We start from the raw sequence: 21,129 nt of genomic DNA on the forward strand, positions 1-21,129 counted from the left end.
AAAGAACATTTTATGCAACGGCAGTATTTAGGCGTATATTGTTATCCGCACTATTGCGCCACCAACGGTCAGAATATTAACTGCGCGCGAGGTCAGGTGTTGAGCACATTGTTGAAGAGTTTCAGGTGAAGATGGCAATTGTTTGTGCAAAAGTTTTGCAGCTAGACGATCTCTTATCGTCAGATATGTAATACACAATTAATATTTCAACATCTGTTTCATTGAATAAAATGTTAATGGTGTTTTGATATAGTAGGCCTGCTTGATGTTAGCGACTGGTATCAAGCTATCAGTGTTTTTTTTTTAAATCATTTGTGCAATTATACTGAGAATGGTAAAATATTTAATATGTTGTACGCCTACTGAACTGGTTAAAACTAGTTAATTGCACTAAAAAGCCCTAATTGTTGGGTCCAGTGTAATGCTTAAAAATAAATAAAGAGTAGTTAATATCTTCATCATCATTGGTACCATACAGTATGTCAGAGAGTCGCCTTACTGTGAAGACCAGCTAATAACCGTTTTTTTTAAGGTTTTAGTATTGTTTTTCTATTTTTAAAACAGATTGACAGAATTGCATTTTAAAACCTTAGGTTAGTGTGTGTGTTTGTGCATGTTTATGAAGGAGAGTATGAGACAATGCATACATGTCAGAGAGATTGTGTTTTGTGACAGTCTTGACTACCTGTCTCTCACTGAGATGTGACATGAGGGTAAATCAGATGGATGCATGTGTATGCAGGTGCCAGGTGAACACACTGTCATGGCAGGTGCAGTCTGATGGAGATGTGGTCGAACAGTGCTGTCTTCATCTCAATCAATCCTGGCTGCATCATCCCCATTGCAGATATTAGGTAAGCTTATATAGGGCTTTAACAGGGTTTCCTAATTCTTGCATGTGTGATCACTCCTACATTGAAATGATAATTTATTTTGACCCTTCAAACTTGTACGACAGCAAGCACTCTGGAGCTTGTAATGGCAACACATTATTCAGTTAGTTCAAGAACCTCACTTTGGGGAATACCAGCTCAAAATACCTGCTGCAACCCACATGATGCAGGGACATGATGCTGACTGGCAGGAACATCAGGGCAGATAAAACCACAAAGATGGTTCTAGTGCACCAGCTTGTGCACTAGAACAGCTTGTGGTTATTTTTCAGCATGTGACATTTCTTCACTGCTGAAGTGAGTGAAGCCTGGTTTAGTAATTCATCAGTTTATAATTGTTACATTTCTGATGGAGACTTGGACCTTTCACCCTATTTCACATGCTTTACTGGACCTTAAATGTCATGTAGTAAGTGTACATATAGCTATGTGAACATACAAGTGTAATTTCATTTATTAATATGCATGGCTAAATCAAGGATATATACTGTAGGTATATTTTGAGAACTCTATTTCCGACGCAGTCCAAATGTTTATTATAGCATGGCAACACGTGTGTTTCCTACTACAGAAAGAAGGACATCTCATGTTTCCCTTAATGATATTGTTAATACATTTATCAAAGCACATAATGGCCTTAAGAGATTGTTCAGTAAATCACTGATCAGTAACAGAAACTCAACAAATACTTTATTGGGTGCTTCTGACTTTGAGACTTCTCTTTACTTTCTCATTCCTTTTCCATAATCTTCTAACAACAAGCTTCAAATCTCCTAATACTTTTTTTATCTTTTTGCCAATTTCAGGTCACTGGAGCTCAGTGCACAAATGGGACACAAATTAAAACAAATGAAGAAGGCTGTGCATGAGACTCAGGTAGGGAACAGGTTCAGTGTTTGAGCGCAGCAGAGAAAAGGTTAGCCATGCCAGAGGATATTGCTCTCAGTGACCTTCCTGGCAGTGCCAGGACAGTGAGAACAGGAGCAATCAGCTTTCTCTGTCAATATACTGAAAACTGCCTACATTTACCATCCCTCCTATTGAACATCCACATTAAAGGCAGGGGATTTTAACTTCAATGCACCTTTTTTATAATGAGAAAAACTCAAATGAAACTCCTCCAGTTTATATGGAGAATGAAGGAATATCAGAATTGATGTGGGGCTGCGGCATGGAGGCCCCAAAAATCCATGTACTGCTCAAACCTTTAGCTTTCTCAAAGTATAACGATGACTATGTTCCCCAAAGACAAATTGAAACAGGGCACTTTAATCATATAGCTCTCATTTGTAGCTATTTGTTAGTAAACTAGTCCCAGTCTGTGATTCAGACAGGAATTTGTAGTCAGAGACTCGAGTGTCAGTTCGACAGTTTGACCACAGGGTGGCGGGGTTTCCTTCAGCAAAGTCTCAGCTTCAGTCAGTGGGGCTCAGCAGCCACTTGGTCACAGTGAAAGGCACATTCAGGATGGCTCAGTAGCCAACAGGCACATTATCAGGATTGTGTGTGTGTGTGTTTGTGTGTGTGTGTACGTGTATGTGTGTTAGATCTTGGGCCTCCAGCCCTGTATGAACTGTGTGATCTTGGTGACATGCAGTCGGCTCAGGTGGAAGTCATGTGACAGGATGTCCTCGGTCAGCTGCACCAGGAGGCTGCCGTCGATTCGCTCTCTCTGGAACACGCCCACCGCTGCCCTCTGATAGGCCGATGAACCGCAGGCAGGCAGACACCTCCTCCAATGAGAGCACAGACAGGTCAGCAGGAGGTCGCCAGGTGGGGTCAGGGTTCAAGCTTTCGGCGACCCCTGTGGACGTCCCGCCTCCCTCTGCACCTCTGGAGGAATCTGTGGTGGGATTGGGAGTGGGCTCAGGGGAGGGGCAGGGGGATTGGCGGTTGAAGGGGTTTAACGCTCCAAAAGGAGCAAATCGACTCTGTGGAGGCCTGAGTCGAGGTCCGGAGGAGGAGAAGGAGTCCACCCACGGCTCTGCCCAGGTGGCCTGTGCTGGCTGAGGAGTGGCGGAGGTGGGGTCTGCAGTGCTGGCAGAGACTGGCTCAGGATTGGCGGGGTTAGGGGCCGGGCAATCCCCCCAGGAGCACGGGTAACAGTAGAGGGAGGCATCTGGAGAGGGCGAGCAGCTGGAGCAGAGCAGGAGAAAGTAAGGTTAGATTCTAATATCGACACACCAATACAAAGGTGAAATCATATAAATATATTGGGCTATGGTTTAGTTATATTCCCATATCCACATGTTATTGCCCTGTAAGCATTTATTTTGTCATTTGTAGGTCAAAAGTAATCAATACCTGTAGTTTAAATACGGGGCTAAACTTGGTGGTTATATGTATATATGTTTAGCCTTGAACCCTTTTAAGCATAGTTGATATAAATACCACCAATACCCTTAAGTGGCTGCTCTGGAGCTTTTGATAGAATAACACTCCCGATCAAACATCTATCCGTTGGCATGCTGGTTGCATTGTTGATATTGTAGGCCACACATTTAGACAAGATAAAAGCTTTGAATAACAAATGACCTCTGGTCCATCTTGAGTCAGGGAAGTTATACATTGGCACCTCTTAATCTGTGGATTACTCTTTTAAATCATACTAAGTCTTGCGAGAGGGTGCTATATGTAGCTATACATTGATATAGTTGAAGTCATTGTGTTAGCATTAGATCCAATGGGAGCTGAAATCTAACGACACTGGTCCTATTTCATTATTTTCCCCAAAGGAAGTGAATATTTTCCCTCTTAACTTTCGTATATCAACTGCTTCAAAGGAGATTTGGTGGCATCCTTTGATTAGGAAACACTGATTTCTTCAGCTCAAGTCACCTGAAAGCACATCAACCGCCACCGCTGATTTGTTTCATTCAAAAACGTAGCACTCCCACTGTACCTGTCCTGAAGTCCAGAGGAGTAGAAGGAGAGGTTGGGCCTCGGGGAGGTGGAGGCTTTGGGGAACCGAGGGGGAACAGGAGGACTGGGGACTGGACTGGAGATGGAGCCTCCTTTAGAGCAGCGGGGGGGAACGGGAGGGGCGATCAAGTAGCGACACTCCTCTCTTACCTACACACACACACACACACACACACACACACACACACACACACACACACACACACACACACAGACACAGACACAGACAGAATGAGAATCACCACAGCAGAAAAGTTAACTCCCAAAACTTGACTACTCAGGAGGTTATATGGGATTGTGTGTGTGTGTGTGTGTGTGTGTGTGCTGGCTATTCTCTGTGTTCTGCTTTGTAAATGTCAAACTTGGTGACCTTTACACCTCAAACAAACCCCCCCCGCCTCACACACACACTGTGTCTTGGCAGGCTACATATCAGGGAATGAAGAACACTGTGTGTGGCAGGGTATAATCCAGATGCACAGCAGACTTCAACACCCACACTCTCTCTGTGTACCGCTGCTAGCTGCCACCAGAAAATAGTTAATTAAGCAAAACAAAGTGTGATTATTCTCCCCCTACAAACATGTTAACATTAGCCTTGAAGAACAACTTAAAAAATCCAAGGGAGAATAGCACGGCTCCAAAAACCTTGTTCTAAGTTCAGTTTTCTCTTCTTTTTTTTAAAGATTGTCTTATATATTCAAGTGCAGTACATTTACCACTTATCTCTATTATAAAGAACCAAAGTCCTGTTGCCTTTCCTAATGAATAAACCTAATTCATACTAAAACAATTACTGACACTATAAGACAAAGCAAATACCATCCACCCTGTTTGACTGATAATGGATTTCAGGGAAGTGTAGAGCTGATGCATAGTAAACACAATCTTGTTTTCTATTCTAATCACATAAATTGCTAGACTGCTGCTTTATAGGCATTTTTCATTGTGAAATCAATAATAATGTAGTCGTTATTAAGACCAAAGGCTCCATCAGTATTGCACTGTAACAGAGGACTAAGCTGCCTCTGTGCTACTGAAAAAAATACCCTATTCCAGTTTACAGCACACGTGTACCAGCATAATTGGTTATATATATTCATGTGTATTTATGTACTGTGAGTGTATGGCAGGCTTTCCAGGAAATCCGTCTGTGTGTGAATGTGGCCAGTGAGGTTTAAAAGCTGTTATGTATGAATAATTCAAAACATGCATCCGGACTTTTAACAACCGGATGCTGCTGTGGATAGATATGAAGGATTGGAGACAGAAGGACAGGAGGGCGAAGACGTGAACTCACAGCATCAGATTTTGGAGGTACAGGCGGCGGGGTAGACACTCTGGTCACCACGGTACCAAGAGACCCGTCCAATGAGGACGTGGAATGAAAGGAGATGAGGTTCGGCTCCTTCCCCAAGCCCTCTGCGTTTTGATTGGTCCAGAGTTCCTCGTAAGGGATTTCCTCACTGGTCCTCATTTCAGCATCAGTCCACTCCGGAGTCACATACTCCCGCTCCTCACCTGGCCCCTCCCCCAGCCGCTCCCCAAGAGAGTCCCTGCAGCGCTGTGATAGGCCGTCCCCACCCCCATACCCGCACATGGAGAGGTGCTGCAGCGCCGGTGCCAAGGAGTCCTGACCCGACACACACATGCGAGAGCGCCGCGGGCTCACACACTCCTCTGTCATACACTCCAGCTCTGGCCTGGTTTCTCTCACAGCTCGAGAGTAGGCGTCTGGGTCGAAGGCGTGTCTCAACAGGAGGCTCTCCAGCGCCGCTGTGTGACCCGAGGCCTCGGCCACGTTGAACCGGGGCATGCAGCGTAGCAGCAGGAAGTGGGAGGGGGAGACTTCCTGTCGGCGGAGCACCATGCAGAGCACCACCGTCTTGCTCACGATGTTCAGCAGCTTGTAGCGGTGGCCCTCTCGGACTGCGTGCCGGTCGTAGGGGTTCCTCGGGGGTCGTGAAGGCACCGACACATTGACGGGGAGGCGAACCCTCTCGATGATGCTGCGTACCGTGTGCTCCCCTCCCAGCATGCCTTGCTCCAGAGGGGAGCGTGTGCAAAAGCGTCCACGGCAACCAAAGGGTAGGCTTACGCTCTGATTGGTGCGATGGTTCATACAGACAAGGCAGGGAGTTTTACCTGAAGAGGCAGAGACAGAGAGGATTAGCCAAAGAGTACGAGATTGTAAAGGTCAGATTGTTCCACATGAGCGGCGGAGACAACTTGTGGCTGCCCTCTAAGAAAGCATTGCATCCAGTGTCTTTATTTCCCCAATTTCTTCAAAAAGACCTATACATATAGACAATATTATTATCAATTTCCAAGGATGAATGCACACCTAATTCCAAGCACTCCATAAAACACATAGCTCAAAAGCTTCGTCTTACGTACTTCTAGGAGTCTTTCCGAGGCGTCTCAAGAGCGCGGTCAGTCCCGTCTTTTCCTTAGAGGGCGTGGCACAGAGAAGCTCCGCCTTCCCCATGAGTGACAGCTCATCTCCAGCCTGCAGAGTGAAGCTGTAGGCCTCACTGTCCTCACTGAACTCCCCTGAAACCACCTGCAGCATATACATGTATGAGCGTGTGGACATGACATTGCATGACAGAAACTTTCATTAGGATATTCTCATGTTTCTCAAACCTTGACACTGAACGTGATCGTCTCCATGACAAAGACCCGGTCAGGGAAGACTCCAGCAACTTCCTCCACACTGGAAAAATACTGGATTGGATCCCTGACGTCTCGGTCTTCATCCAACAACTTGAATTTCCCTACAGAGTACGGAAGAAAGACAAAATAAATAGAAGATAAGGATGAAGGAGGTAGATACAAATATGGACAGGGGAAATTCGAAAAGGAAGTGAGGGAAGGATAAGACAGAGGGAGCCCAGGGTAAGGAGAAAGATGGAAGAAGAGGAAGGGGGCAAGGAAAGAGGAGAGAAGGAGAAAGGAAAGGAGAGGTTGTTTTTGTCCTGTCTTTATTTTATATTTGACAGTCCTACTTCAAACACATACTTCCGCAGTAGACACTGTTTGGACGAGGAGAATACAAAAACACCTCTGTGACCTCTGACCTGGCACCAGCTCTTTGCCAATGGAAGGCCGACGGGGTTGGCATGGAAACCAATAAAGGACCCCCATTCTCACGCAGAGCAGAGACACATCACCATGGAGACACTCACACATACACTCGCACACTTTCACCCTTTCTTCCTCTTGCTCATCCCCTCCTCCGTCTGTAAATCTTTTTTACACCCGTGCACTCCAGTAACTGTGTTTGTGTTCTTGGAACCACTTTTTGGGGCTTGTGCAACTTTTTAAGGTTGTAAAGAAGCCTTTTAGGATGTGTCCAAATCAGTCTTTGTAAAATCCAACTATCCTTTCCTCTTATTTAGCAGTTTCTGGGATTGCTTTGAACTAATGCAACCCTTGAAGGATCTTCCTTTTTTCTCCTTGGCTCTCAGATTGTGTGTGGGTGAGGGAAAGAGACATGAGATTTTTTTGTCTGGGAGGCAGAGCTGAATACCAAACTCCCCCATCCTCCACGCCAGCACCTCCCTCCTTTTCTCTCCCCCTCTTTCTCCTCCACCCCCCACCTTCAAATTCAACAGAGCCCCCAGGATAAGGAGCTTCCACCCACCGAACAATACCAGCAAGTGCCACCAACATTCCCAGAAGGACTGAGGAGGAAATGATTGCCACTTTACCAAACAAAACTACAGCCCCAACCTGGAAATGTGTAGAAGTAAGAGGATTATTGAGCTAGAACTGAGATGTAACAACATATAAACATACTATTACTCTGAGAAACATGTAGTTCCAAGAAGAAGAAAAACTGAATCCCAGAGGCTGTTAACTCCCACACATCAGGCTTTGGTCACCAGCTTCACATTACAGGGGTGGCAGTGGCGCCACTCGCTTCCCTGAAACCCATTCATTCAGCTTTTCTGTCCTCTACCCTTCAGTCTTCATTGACTGCCTCACTGATGGACAGAGGAGGATACAGACAGAGAGGATGAGAAGGAGGGAACATCCTGTTGTCTATCCCCAGGGAGGAACCTATATTGCTCTCCTCCTAAGCTTATTTAGACTTCCTGCATGAAGTCATCACACAGACATTAGCTCATCACCGGCGATGGCTTCTGATTCAACAACAACTCACCTGTTATTTAAAGAGACAGAGAGGTAGTCCTAAAGTATGCATACATTTGAATTGGCTTTGTTGTCTGGCTTTTCTGGAATGTATGGTTAAAATTGTCCACAACTGAAAATAATGTTTGTCCGATATAATACTATATACTTTTAATCAAATAATACTTTTCAAATAAAGATTACCAAAGCCATTTGGAATTTCTTGCTAGTACCTTGATACAGTGAAGCCCATATTCAAACAGCGCAACTATTTTAGTTCCTTGTACACTTTTCAAGGCAAAATGGACACACAAAAAGCATGGACCTGCTGCTTTGTATTTTTTAAAGCTGGGCAGACACATCAGAAATCCATCTGATCATCCGACAGCCAGATTATGGTTAAGACAAATAATCTTGACCCCCTCAAATTAAATGTCAAAACAGACCAGGTCGGGGAGGAATTTAGACCAATTATACCACCAACTCTGCACATGAATCCAATTCTCCTCGCGTTGGGAATTTCAACTCGGCTAGCCACACGTTTCTGGGGCGAGGGTACAGCCAATTGTTAAGCTTTGACTGCCATTATTTTTTATAGAAATCTAGACGGCTCCTATTAATAACTTACAATTATATATGTTGGACTAACCTGTCTGCTCCTAACTGCTAATACTGCCAATATTATGCTGAAATGTCTAAAATGACAATGATCTCACCAAAACCCCGACCACACTTGTTTTTGTTTTTTTTCATTCTTCCGAAAAGGAGCCTGAGAGGCGGCAGCAGTGTGAGGTGACATCAGCACTCCATCAGTGGAGGAAACAATGAATAAGAGGCATTAGGATCCAGTTACACAGCGAATAATGTGACCGGTCGTACAGTCCCAACAATGGGATGGAGCTCCGGTGAGGTCATCCTGGAGGATTCATTCAGCAGGAAGATGACAGACCAGAGGACTCACAAGGTCACATCTACTGTCTACAGCTGTGAGTATGTGTCCGTGCATTAATCAGTATCCTTAAATGTGACCATATACGGCACATGTTGGAAATGATTATCTAATCCAATATGTACTATATCCGGTAGTGCTTTCGCCCACATGGTTGCACCTAGCTGTTTAGGCGTTAATTTATTGTATTAACCCCTAAAATAAGAGTTTTCCTGTTTTGTCTTGTTAAGTTACTTTGCAGTTGTTAAACTCGTCGTACTTTGATAGTATCATTCTGTATTGATAAGTTCCATGTCTTCTTCCATCCCAAACATAATGTATATAACATATTTTTGAATATGTGGGTGCTTGTTGGGTAGGGCCAGATTTTTCTGCCAATTCATACATTTAACTGGGACTCGTTTCTTGATTCTGGGAATATTTTGCCTCTGTGTCATGTCCTACTTTAAACATCTAATCTTTTTAGTTTGATCTGCCAAGTTCATGATGGATTACCATTAATCAACAAATGGAAGACCTTTCCCCTTGTATTGTCTCCATGTGTTCATTCAAAACATATTCTCATGAGTTCACATGGGAAAACATTACTAAACTTGAACTTACTGTATTTAATTCATTTATCTTTAGAGCAAGCCATCAGACATGATTTGCCATTATCTGTTCATCATTGCGATCTTACTGTCTTTAGTATCTTAAGTTTAGTTTTTTTTTGCCCCAACAAAAATAGAGCAAGTGGAAAAGTTTAAACTTTGCCCCCCAGAGTGATTTAGTGAGAAATTGTTTTTCTTTTAGGGTGAGAACAAACCTTTGACTGAGTAGGACATTTTTGGGCGTGCTTCTTTACATATGCAGAGTATATGTGTGTGTGTATATGTGTGTTGTGTTTGTGTGCACTCACCCTGGTACTGCAGAGGGATGTCTATCTTAGGTCCGATAACGTAGTGTCCCTCCTCTAAGCTGTGGGCAGTCACTGTGGTCCACTGACGACAGGAGTGTAACAGAACGACATCCTCCTCCGACAAGCCCTCCACACATTCACCTGGAACACACACACACACATAACACACACACACAAATTAATTAGGATTAACAAACCGTCTACCGGCCTGAGAAAACATAATGAAACAACAGGTTTACATTTTTAAGATCACACTATATAGCTCAGTAAATGAAAAGCACTTATTGTAAGTCGCTTTGGATAAAAGCGCCTGTAATGTGTAATGTAATGTAAAACACTCCCCACAGACAAGCACACATACATGCATTCAGGATTCAGTGTCCATAATTACCACTATAAAGGATGGTTCACCACCCCTAACCTACTGATCAGGATGGCGCTATGTTACTGGCAACCCATTATTACACAGCCCCCATACGCACACTCACACACACACACACACACACACACACACACACACACACACACACACACACACACACACACACACACACACACACACACACACACACACACACACACAGAGCTCTAGAGCCATCATGCAGCAAACAGCATTGATTTCTGCTGATGGCATAGTGGTACGTTCACACACTACCCTTTACACATAGATTACATTGATGCACATGTATTGTTCTTCTTACTGATGGATAGCTTGTGGTTTGAAAACAAACACCGGACAGATGAGATGATGTTAAATTATTTTTAGGCCCAAATCACAAAGACATATTTTCCAATGTTATGCCTTGTGGTTACTGAGCCATCAAATAAACTTGTATTTCTCATCGAACAACTTCAGCTACCAGACCAGAACAATGGATGTGCATTTTTTCCGTTCAAAGCAAGAATTGTAAACAACATATTGCCATTTTCCATAAACAATATGGTTGCTCTGGATGACTCACAAACATTGCTGTCTATATGAGTTACTGCAAGATCCCACTAGTCATTAGGGTGCTGGATGTAAAAAGTCATGAGTTTCAGTGAAAAGAAGCCATTGCAAACAACCCAAAGTCTTACACATTTTTTGAAAGTTGCAATGGAAAAAGAGTAAAAGAGACCTTTTTGTTTATCATTGGATTTGATTTCAAACCAATAATACAAAATACTGACAACTGTCAACAGTAAGGTGAGGAACCAACAACCAAACAGCCAAACCGGTAGCAAAAAGACACAATAAAAATATAAAAGTAGTCCACCTTCACCAGGCTTTTATCAGCAACATAAGGTTCTTAAACTATCAAGTATCACACGTGAGAATAATCCTGAAACAGATTGGCGCTTTACTCCATAGTTTAGTTTAAAATGTAAATGTTGCAGCAACAGTTCATCATTGCAGCGGATGGATGCCAACTTCACATATTTATATATTTTAACTGATGATTTTAATGTAGTGAAGCAAAAAGTCAGTACTCTTTCTGAAATGTAGTTGAGTAAAGGTATAAAATAATTTAAAAAAGTAGAGTACAAGTACTGCTTTTAAGGATTTTTACAGCACAAGTAAATGTACACCTTACTTTCCACTGGTTACTACCACAGCTAATTCTACTTAATTGACTTGAGAACATGTTTAAATGGGATTTGGGTTAACTGAAACTTAATGTTTTGACATGTTTGAGAATTGCCTTTATGTAACAATGTTCTTTAATGGATTTGTAGGGTAAGTATTTGATTTCATAGCATTGAATTGTAGCCCCCTTCACACTGAATTACACCCCCACACTCACTAAGGCTACCACTGAACCACATTCTCTCCATGCAGAAAAACATTGTTGTTGTTTGCATGAAATACTGACATCATGCCATTTTGTAAATAATTGACCATCTGGGTTGGCTGGTTTTGCAAACAAGCAGGCATCTGTGTGAGTTAACTTCAGTGCAGTTAATAAACACCTACGGGTGCTCTCAATGACACGCGCGCCACCAGAAGTAAGGTGCGTAATTTTCGGACACGGCTCGGGTGCGCGCTTCTGCCCACGAAGGAAAGTTGGAGGCTTTCCTCCTCGTCGCTTCTCGTTAGTATTCACCACATTCACCGACAGATTACAGCATTTACATATGAAAAGAATTGAGCAGCACTTGAGCAACACAACAGACACTTTGTGGCTTTCCGGGACTCGCTGGACTGGAACAACTTTGTCCATGACACCCAGCGACCCTTCCCAAAGTAAAGACACCAAGAGAGAGAGAATCATGTTGGCGGAAAAACATGAGACAAATGCTTTGAAAACTGATAATAAATGTTTCTGAGTGATTCCCGGGTTGGTGTATGAACTAAATAAATCGCTGTCCGAGAATTAATGCTGCAGCTGCATCAAGGTGGCCAGATTAAAACGAAATAATAACGGAAATACTGGGCACAAGTAGTTTCAAAATAAGAGCACCAATTGTGCCAATATATTTTATACTTTTACCCTTCCAAAAAGTATTTTGACTTATTATTTTTCCTTTAATTACATCAATAATGACCAACATATTGAACAAGCAAATGATAAGAAATAACAAATTACAATCAGTCCCTTTTTTGTCATTTGAAAGGCAGTGCTAATTTTATTGAAAGAACTATGAATAATGTATGCACTATAAAGCTATTTTAGTTTAGAGCAAATATGCAACGTTTTGTTTGAACCCATTAGGCAAATTAAATTATGTTACATTAGCAAAACACTCAGTTGCCAGGAACTTATTATTAATTTTCATTATTTAAGTATCATGCATAATACTTATCGACAACTAAACTCTGTCATTTAGTAAAAAACAGCATCTTCAAATGTTGGTAAACAATATAATAGTGTTTGTAGTTTACGAACAATGTAAACTATAGAAATTATTAGTGTAAACGTTACAATATATCATTCATTAACATGAGATGATGTCAAATGTGGGTCATAACCTCTAGTTTGTTGACTGTGATCTACCACTGCATTTCAGGAAGATAAGCAGCACTTATTTGTCCCTATTTCGTTATGTACACATTTTCTGTTTTAAACTTGTATTACTATTAATCCCAATTAAAATATACGTGCCTAGATTTTTAAAATATTGTATTTGTTTGCTAGAGAGAATATAACTTGTATTGCCAAGATTATGCAAATGTGCCCATAACTTCCAAACACTGGTAACATTTCGGTTTTAGTTTGATTATTTTAAAGTGTTAGTTAGGCATGTAAAAGGTGTTACTTCTCTTTTAAAACCATCAAGGTTGGGAATTTATTTTTGAAGTCTTCTACCGGAAGCGATATATTTTCCTTTCCATTCTTGATACTGTTGAGATTTTTCTGTAAATTGCTACAGTTGTTCTCACACCCTGCGTTTTTATTCTCATAAAAAAAACCGTGTTAAACACATCCACTTCGATAAAATATGACACACTTTTCTTTTATCATGACATCGATGCGATATTAGTCATACATATTCCTACTGTCATGATTCCTGTAACGAGGGTGGAACGTTAGAGCCAGTTAATAGTTGTCATGCAACAGTGTTAAAAGTTATTTAACGGTGGTTTCCCCCGGTACCGGCAGTCTCTTACCGTGTGCCAAGCGCACCAGAGTAGGCAGACGGAACTTGCTGACCACCGCGTCCAAAGGCAGCGCCAACGGGCTCCAAGTGATCTCCGACAGGCTCGCCGACAACTTCTCCATCCTCTCGGGTCATCACGCTACCGGAGATAAGGGTGCTGATAACGGGGAAGATAATAGCGGTGGTGGTGGTGATAACGATGGAGATGGAGAGGGTGGTGGTGGTATGATGGCAAAGAGTTTCGCCATGTTTGAATGTAGGAAAAAAGGGAGCGCAGTCACAGTCGGTGCGCAAAAAGGGTGGGAGGGAGAGTAAGATCTTTCTCTCTTTTTCTCCCTCTCTGTCATTCAGGATTTGTCCACCCCCACACATACGCGAGAACAAGACAGCACAAACGAGTTTATTATCATTTATAATGGAGATCACATATGCAGAAGCTTCCTTTCTATCTGGCCTAAGCTTATTTGATTGATACCCTGCCATGTAGCTTCATGTTTTCTCATCAATTATTGCAGCACTTTGTCCACAGAGGTAAATCAGGTGTGTGGGTGGCAGGTTAGGTGAAAGATGCAGGGACTTTTCTAGGTAGGATTTCTCAATATTTCCTCCCAAGGTACTTTCAGGGTGGTACATTTACTAAATTAAATATATTTTTTAGGAATAGTAAGGCAGTGCAAAACAGGCAATTCAAAGTGCTTTACAAGATTTAAAGTCTAAAAACATACAAACTTAGAAAATTTGAAAATTACTATCCAACAAAATTAGCCAACTAAAACATTAAAATGTGATTTTAAAGGTGAATGTTTTATCAGAAATAATCCAGAATGATATGTACTATAAATGCTAAATGTTCCAATCCCTAAAACACCACCAGTATAGACAGTATATGAAATATAATGGGCCGTCATGATGTTTTAGTCAATGCACTTTGTATAGCCGGCATGATAAACTTGAAACCAGGGGCAGTAAGCAACCATGACAGCTCCCCTAGACTCTCAGGCCAGACATGTATTTAATGATGTAACATTACGGTAGAACAAATTCATGAATGCCCACACACCGGTATATCTCATTCCTCCTGTCAGAAACAATTCTCCTCAGTCCCAAGGAGAGCAGCTCTGCAAAAGGCTACTACTACTAAAATGTTCATATTCTTTTCGTTTTTTAACTGGTTTTGAGGTGAATGTTATGCTTACATTTAATATAACTAATGAGCTGATAGAGAGATGTTTTCCAAATAAAACAACTTTGTTTAAAGTTCAACATTTCATATTTACATTTACAATTTTCAGAGTATTGACTCCATTTAAAGAAGTCCAATTTCTAGTATACAGTAGTGATGTTGCAGAAGTGGAATCAGTTTATCCATCTCTTCACTCAGCACTAAACCTCTTTTGCCCCAGGCAGGATTCTGGTCAAATCACTCTTAGTTCACTGAACCAAACTGAAAACGGAAACGGATTCATTTGTTGTCGGTTTTTTGCCAACAAACTTGTTGCAGTGTGCCAAAACCCAGAGTGAGTAGTTCCGATGTAAAAGCAAAAAGGGTTGAGTGCGCAGATTGGATGTATTGTGGTTAGGCTCAATTGTGATAATCCCCTCACACATTGTTGATTAGATGAGTGATGCCTTGCCTAACCGACAACTCACACATCCACTCATGACCAAATATGGTAGTGCTGTAGTTTATTCTGTCGGTCAATTAGTTAAAACGTAAACTCAAACTGTGATTCATTAGCTTTTAATAGCTCACTCATTGTAGCACAACAGCATGGCAAACACTACAACTAAAGGACTGCATAATACATACTGAACCAAAACGATTTAATAACTGATTTTTGGATGGATTTATAGTTATGAATGTTGTTTACTCCCATTTTAAACATCGACACAATTTAGATTCAGTAGTTAGAGAAAATGTCTACTGATGATATGTCCAAAAGTATTATTCAAGTCTTAGCTCCACACTAGCTAGCATCCCTTTTTAAAAGTGGTATTGACCATGTAGAAATACATTCATATGCTGTGTAGGGCAGGGCAATATGAAGAAAGTCTAATATCACAATGTTTAACCAAATACCTTGATAATGCAACAATATTGTATGTTAGATGTAATGCTTTCACAAAATATTTACACATTAGATTTATTTTCATTCGATAGCATTGATGTTCTCTGAAATCTGGGGAATTCAGAGAACATACATTTAATGTATTACCAGGAAGACTACATTTATTCCATATTACGATTAACTCAATCTAAGATATCTTGTCTCATATCACTATATGGATATATTCCCCAGTCCTATTTCTCTATAGACACCGTAATCTGCTCTCTGTTTTTATAATAACAGTTACTGAAAAAGTAAGAAAGTGTGCTATATAAATCAAATGTATTATTTATTATTATTACTGCTGAACAAAATAATGTGACTACACTCTATAGCCCCAACAAAGCCAACAACGAAATGATAAGTTTTAGATAGCAACTTTATTGGTTCCATATTAACAAAAATTCAAATGTGAAGCTGGACTTCTGGACTAACGATGGGGCCATATTTTCACAGGAGGAGGGTTGGTTGGCATGGTGGACGACTTATTGCTCTGCAAAAGAGGAGCACAAAAAGGACACGTTTAAAACCAAACAAAATTCAATGTAATCAAGCAAGGTCAGAATAACAACGTATTGAGTCAAGTTGGTTGCAGACAAGCTAGCTAACATTGATAGAAAGCTGATCAGTTTGTTTTTATCAATCTGCGGGACAAGATGAACACCCTCCGCTTTGCTAGCATTATATTTTGTGTGAGAACAATTATGCTTTTGCCCACCAGTGCTATGTTATTTACCAATACCAGGTACTCCTATAGTATTAATAAACAAAAATGTATGGCTACTTACTTGTATCCTCAGTCTTTTTGCCTGAGGAAGAAAGAAACAGAAAGGTATTAATTCAAATGTTCCCAAACCACTGAAACACAGCTTTTTAAGTATCCAAGCAACTTCAGCTGCTTACATTTACTCAGGACTAAGCATGTCATGAGATCTCAAATATTTGTAACAAGTCAAGCTAAAATGTTTTAAAACGACAGTACTCGTTCTTCTCCAGTATCATATGTACCACAACAAATGTCACCTTTATCACGGCTTCCCTTCATTTTAGTTGATACATTCATGAGAACCACAATATATGATCAAAGTGATGACGGCAAATTTGGGAACAGATGTCCCATTACATAACAAAAAACAAACTACATTATTCTACATACTGTTTGTATTATATGGACTTCAATTTCAACTCACCTCCATAAGCAATTCTGGAGTATGCAAATGTATAGAGGCCAACTCCTACCCAGACCTCTTGGTAGGCCTTAGTGTAGTAAGGGCTCATTTTGGTCCAAAAGCTTGCAAATACGCTCCCAGCCATCTGTGGGAGAAAAACAGCAAGGGAATAGTCTTAATACAGTGCCTATGTACAATCTCAAACAGCAGTTTATTTCAGTCTAGGCATCATAGGAACATCAGAAACACTAGCCTAAAAAGGGTCATTCATTTTTTGAGAGACAACAAACTTAATTTACAATTTTACAAGTTTACTGATTTGTTAATCTTGTGCTCTCCTGGTAGGTTTTTAAATGTCATTTTATAATGTGATTCCGCTGCACTATATCTTGCACATATCTCTTAATGTTTTTCAGTAAAGCACTTTGAATTGCCTTGTGTTGAAAGGTATTCTATAAATAAACTTGCCTAGAACTATTTTTGGATATTTAATTAATCTTTAAATGGGTCCTACTTCCGGCATAATCGATGTTATACTGCTGTAATGTTGACTAAAGCTAAGTTGTAGTAGCTGAATCCTTCATTGAGACAATGTTGTTAACATTACTCGATATACAGTTATCTGGGTTGCTTAAAGCTACAGTGACCCTTAGCTATGTCAGGCCTTGCTAAGGACTTTGGAAACCTATGAAATACTGATTAAAAGAAAATGTTAAGAAAGGCACGCATTCACTTCTCAATGCATTTACTGTTATAGGGAAACGATGCATTATTTGTATTGACGTGTCAAATAAGTTATCATTACTGACAACAACGTCATTTATTTGGCTAATGCTAATAGTGCTAACATTACAACCTGGCAGTCATGGTTAGCTTTGTGTACAATACACGCCCATTAAATCAAACGACAGTATTCAAAGCGGTTATATAGATATTATATCAATGTTGATTTAATTAAACTTGTATAGCTAACTATTTCAATCAATGGTAGATGCTAGCGTGTTAGCATGTTCTCAGCTGTACAGTACAACCATAGAGAATGCTAGTAGCAGGAAGCTAGCGAGCTAACTGAGTACACCTGCAAGAATAGCAAACAAAGCTACAATAAGTACAGATAATAGCTTCATTTCAAATTGCTGACAACAACGGTTTTTCTGTTTAGAATGAAGTGACTTTGCTTAAAAAGTGTATATTCTTCCCTTACCTTTCAGTTTGTCTCTGCAGTGAGAAGGTCAGTGCTCTGTTGCTAATCGTCAAAGTCGTGGTGAAGTCTTCTTCTACGCTGTGCAGTGTTTTGTACAGGTTTGCAGCGCCACCAAATGGAGGTACAAGAATACGTTTACTTTGATAACTGTCTAGCTAGCTCCACCCTGAGGACTTGACATAACACAACACATTAATATTTTCTACTTTAAACGTTTTCTTTAAAGGAATTTGAAATATCGGGGTTATTTGCTGTTTCACAACACACATTTGTGAAAAGTGCACAGTTTTTTCCATATTTACAGATTCAAAAATTATAATTAAATATAATAAAGTTTAAAGAAACCAATGATGTTATGTTAAAAAAACGGGTCTTACAGTACTATACATGCATCTATTATAGCTAAAACAAATGTAATACCTTTACATTTGATCTGATGTTGTTTCACCTATGTCACTGAAACTACAATTTCCATCTAGCTAAGGAAACGTTATTTTTTATCAGTTCTGTCAACAAAGGGTATAAAGCGTATCTTGGTCATTCTTAATGTTTCTTCTATTGAGGATTTCTGGGCAAAGCTAACAGTATGGATGGATAAGTCAACAATCGTAAAAGTCAAAAAGTGTTATGCATGATTGTGAAGAAAAATGCAGTGGACATACACTACAATAACCTTCTAACCCCTTACTTTCACATCATGGTGTCTCTTTTCCAATATCATGCTTTGTTAGATAGTTTTAGACTTTCCACAGGAACATTTAAACTATCTTATTTGCTGCTCCGCTTTCTGGTGCCTTTGCCAGTGCCATAACAGAGGTGGGAATTTGAGGTGAGGGTGCAGCTGCTGCGTTGACTGTCAACTATGTCTGATCACCATAGTGAAACAACAAATACAACACTGACACTGCTGTCAAGGGTAAAGTTGGCATTGTGTAATGTGCTCCACTGTCGGTGCACCTTGTTTCTCTTCAGGTGAATGGAAAATCCTTAAAGGAGCACTTTACTCAAAATGAAACCAAATGAGAGAGAAAAGGAAGATTCATTTTTTTAATAAACATCTCGAGTCATAAGTTGGTATGACCCCTAAAAGGAACAGTTTCACATGAATGCATTAAGTACATTTCCAGAGACACTGACTGTGTTTTGTTTCCTGAAACATCAGTAACAAGGATCTGCTTTTGCAAACACAGCTGAAACCAAACCAGTTGACTCTGGCATTTGTGAGCATGTGATTACTTTTTAGCCAAGAGAAAGTTTGAATGAGAGCCGGCAGGAGTGATTTGGGCCTGCAGTGAGCGTGGGCGGGACTTTCCACTCTTGTTTGTCCTCATGCTCAAAAAGGCAAGAGGCACCTTGTTTCATTTATGAGCACCTACAGCCAAGTCCTATTTGAAGGGACCTCATCGCAGAGTTGTGCCAATCTGAAAGGATACAGCTGAGGATATTTAGTGTTCATGTTACACACCCTACTGCTCTTCATTGTTAGACATTATGTACCAGCTGTGATCCGTGACTACAGTCCTACTACAGGTATGTTGAAGACTTGTGACCTGGCCTGTTATTTCTGTGTGCGTTTGTAGAGATGGACTAGCTACCAGAACAGCTATTTATTTGAGCTCTTTGTTGAATGTTTGCATGTGTGTACTTGTGTCTGTCTGAGGTAAAGTATGGGTGTGGATGGGTGTGTTCATAACATGACTAATCAAATAGTGGAGGCGCTTAACTTAAATGTTATGGAAGAAACTTTGACACTGCAGTATTTACCCTTGGTATTGTTGATTTCTCTCGAACACTTTCTAATCTACGTCTTGTGCACCTTTACTGAGGTTGATTTCCTGCTGTGGTCAGTGGCTACATGGCTTCAGGTGTAGCAGAGGAAGACGATGGAGGCATTCCATTGGACATCGACAACGTGCACATGCTCCTCCAAGGTCAGTCTATTCCTGTACATGATGTTGTGACATGTGCTGCAGCGGAGAAACCGTGCTGGCTAAACTTTGAAATGTGTTGAGGAGATTTCAATCCATTTTGCATTACTAGGATGTGATATCTATGTGTTCATTAAAGGTGGGGTAGGTAAGTTTGAGAAACCGGCTCGAGATACACTTTTTGTTATATTCCATGGAATGCTCTTAACATCCCGATAGCAATGAATATCTGAAGTGCTTTGACAACAAATCCATAAAAACATTTCATCTGTAGAAGCCGTAGTACTGTATAAAGCACGACCAATCATCTGAGCCGGCCCGGCTAAAATGATTGGATGGCCTACCTGCCTGTCAGCCTTCCATCTGTGCACAAACTTATCTCGTGCCCTCATTGGTCATGTGCGCGTTCGTGTGTGTTGGAGGAGGGGCTCTGTAAGGAAGTGGCAGATTTCTTCCGGCTGTGTATTTTCAAATTCTAGCGCACTCGAGCTGGTTTCTCCAAAATTACCTACCCCATCTTTAACTAAAGAAGTGCTTGAAAAGTGAAAATGAAAGTGGTAAATAAATATCTTTTAAAGGCAGCTTAACTGATTGTTTGCTGAGAGTGGAGGTGATACAGATGTTTCCCTGTGCACTGACAATTTGTATAATCTGTTTACTATTTCACATGTGTGGAGATTACACTTTTTAAACTTTTCTGACATTTAAGTGAACTAGTTAGCAGCTTGTTAAAAGCCACATGCAATAGAAGGCACTTGTTAAAAGGGATTTCAGCTCCTTTTTCTTACTATTGACAATGATATATGAAGATTCCTGGCTTGTGTTTGGTATGAACTCTTTACAAAATGCTTACATATTATCTCTTTGTTTTTGCTCCATTTCAATATTCCCCTTTCATTTGTTTCAGTATTGTTAATTGTGTTACTAGCCATGTGATAGCATACACGATTTTTGAAAGGACAATAAACTATTGTGTTATAATAAGGAAATAGGAAAAACTTGGTTAACATCAACAAGTCTCCATGTGACTCCATCATTAGTTAGAAGGAACATTTCATTTCCTGGTCTAAATTGTTCTTTAGTCACGTTGCTTTCATTTTTTGTTGTGACCTCATGCGGGGGAACTACTGCACAGTAAATGTGTAATGATTGCTTTATTCTTTGAACATAAACCAATTTAACCATGTTCATTAATCAGACAGATATTTAGTTACCAAACATGCTTGTACTAACAATGTTGTTATGCTGTTTGAAAATGATGGAAATTTTGTTTTTATTCAACATTTACCTGTTGAATTAAGTGTAACCACTGCAGATGGTAAAATGGGAACAATATGAGATA

General features: G+C 40.6%; 3 protein-coding genes across 14 annotated transcripts in view; 1 reads left to right on the top strand and 2 right to left on the bottom strand.

Moving 5' to 3' along the window:
• Positions 1 to 1,367: 1,367 nt before the first annotated feature.
• Positions 1,368 to 13,649, bottom strand: gareml (GRB2 associated, regulator of MAPK1-like). Its single transcript, XM_034135492.1, is given in 8 exon segments — positions 1,368 to 2,583; positions 2,585 to 3,029; positions 3,796 to 3,965; positions 5,116 to 5,960; positions 6,213 to 6,378; positions 6,462 to 6,592; positions 9,800 to 9,940; positions 13,389 to 13,649. Coding segments are annotated over 8 exon segments (2,157 nt in total). The 5' UTR covers positions 13,501 to 13,649; the 3' UTR covers positions 1,368 to 2,436.
• A 2,198-nt stretch (positions 13,650 to 15,847) lies between these two features.
• On the bottom strand, positions 15,848 to 18,009 carry atp5mpl (ATP synthase membrane subunit 6.8PL). Its single transcript, XM_034135474.1, has 4 exons — positions 17,860 to 18,009; positions 16,677 to 16,800; positions 16,275 to 16,295; positions 15,848 to 15,979 (listed from the first exon to the last, which is right to left on the bottom strand). The coding sequence occupies exons 2-4, from the start codon at positions 16,798 to 16,800 to the stop codon at positions 15,972 to 15,974; spliced, it is 153 nt and encodes a 50-aa protein (XP_033991365.1). The 5' UTR covers positions 17,860 to 18,009; the 3' UTR covers positions 15,848 to 15,971.
• A 1,212-nt stretch (positions 18,010 to 19,221) lies between these two features.
• LOC117487026 (nesprin-2) overlaps positions 19,222 to 21,129 on the top strand; it is an 82,573-nt gene continuing 80,665 nt past the window's right edge. For all 12 annotated transcript variants that reach the window (XM_034135674.1, XM_034135679.1, XM_034135682.1 and 9 more), the window contains exons 1-2: positions 19,222 to 19,389; positions 19,686 to 19,790. In XM_034135674.1, the coding sequence (XP_033991565.1) occupies positions 19,715 to 19,790 (76 nt within the window). In that variant the 5' untranslated portion in view covers positions 19,222 to 19,389; positions 19,686 to 19,714. The remainder of the gene's footprint in view (positions 19,390 to 19,685; positions 19,791 to 21,129) is intronic.

The sequence above is a fragment of the Trematomus bernacchii genome, unplaced genomic scaffold (genome assembly GCF_902827165.1).
Source record: "Trematomus bernacchii unplaced genomic scaffold, fTreBer1.1, whole genome shotgun sequence".
NCBI lineage: Eukaryota > Metazoa > Chordata > Actinopteri > Perciformes > Nototheniidae > Trematomus > Trematomus bernacchii.